This window comes from Limulus polyphemus, unplaced genomic scaffold (assembly GCF_000517525.1).
Source record: "Limulus polyphemus unplaced genomic scaffold, Limulus_polyphemus-2.1.2 Scaffold80628, whole genome shotgun sequence".
Taxonomy (NCBI): Eukaryota; Metazoa; Arthropoda; class Merostomata; order Xiphosura; family Limulidae; genus Limulus; species Limulus polyphemus.
In genome coordinates this window covers 1-1,431 of record NW_013746224.1, presented here as the reverse complement: position 1 = coordinate 1,431, position 1,431 = coordinate 1, and the positions used below count along the sequence as shown (strand labels likewise).

Sequence of the window (1,431 nt, the reverse complement as noted above, 5' to 3'; positions counted from 1 at the left end):
TTAATTAACACTCGGGTAAACCACGTTAACAGCTTGATGAGTGAGATTTAATATACACAAGATAAACAACGTAGTAGACAGGTAACGTATGAGATTCCTTCGTAGAGTGTTTTAAGAAAACTTTTGTAACCAACAGAGAAATCTTTTGAATACGTATAAATTAGTTCCGTATTTCTACACAGGGAGGCTACGGCCAACAACCAGTGTACCCTTCAATCCCCACACCCCATTCATTTAGCTACGTTGCACCCGCTGACGGCGGTTTTAGCGCACGACAGGAGGTTGGAGATGGATATGGGAACGTAAGAGGAACTTACAAGCTTTCTGACCCAGATGGACGATTTAGGAAAGTCCAATACACTGCTGGTCCTGAAGGATTCCGAGCTCAAGTCTACACCAACGAACCTGGTACCAAGAGTGAAAGTCCTGCTGACGTCAATTTCCAATCCTCTGCTCCTGTTCCACCTCCTTATTACCCACCTAGGCAACGCCCTGGACACGGAACCCCTGGTGGTGGAGGTGGTTATCCAAAACACCCTCTTCCAGCTAGCAGACCTTGGCAATAACTTGGCCGATTCTATAATATAACTTTATGGAAATGTTTCTGTTTATCTCGGTGGCAGTAAATAACAAGAAACAGTGAGATTGGCTTGATCTTTAAGTAAATTCGTTACGAAAATCCTCATTTATAAACTAGAGGATAAGCAGACAATACCAATTCCGTTGTTAAATAATCAGACAAATAATTCATCAATAAATACATCTATTTACATATTTTTATTTATAAATCACATTTTTTTTGTTCTTGTGCTACATGCAGTACCAGTAATTCATAAAGCTCAGCTATCCAGTAAAATCATAAAAATATCGACATCCAAAACCGTAATTTTCATAAAGTCACTGTAACTATAGTTGTATCTATCTATTAAAGAAAACATTGTTGGAAGTCTTGTATTTTATGTTTAAAAAGCAGAAATAATTATAAATAGAGAAGAAACATTTATGAAATATCAAATCATAAAATAACTGATAAAACTTTATTGACCAGTTAGTTTAAACCTACAAGTAACTACTGTGATCAAGATAACATATTAATAATGTCAAAATGCCCGAGAACAGCTTCCAAACAAATAATGAACGTAGATTCTTTAACACATTCGATCTGTAGTCCACAAAAATACAAACTAAAAGTGTTCTTATCAACATGAAAGCAGGGATCAAATTGTTCACAATCTTGGTCTAACACGTTTTATAAATATTCGCTAGATGGCGATATGTTCTCCACGAAGATTAATTTGTTTCTCTATTGTTAAGACACGATAAACCCCCATTTACCACAGAGCTATCAGGGGGCTCTTTACGAAGGACAATATAGTAGATAAAATGGTGTCCCACATATCAAACACTTTGTTTGATTTATTATCTATTATG

General features: G+C 36.2%; 1 protein-coding gene across 1 annotated transcript; it reads left to right on the top strand.

Moving 5' to 3' along the window:
* Positions 1 to 182: 182 nt before the first annotated feature.
* On the top strand, positions 183 to 566 carry LOC106477811 (cuticle protein 10.9-like; the record flags this gene model as incomplete). The annotated part of the gene is made up of 1 exon (XM_013938335.1): positions 183 to 566. A coding segment is annotated over one exon (384 nt), but the record flags the coding sequence as incomplete, so codon positions are not given.
* Between the last annotated feature and the right edge of the window lie 865 nt (positions 567 to 1,431).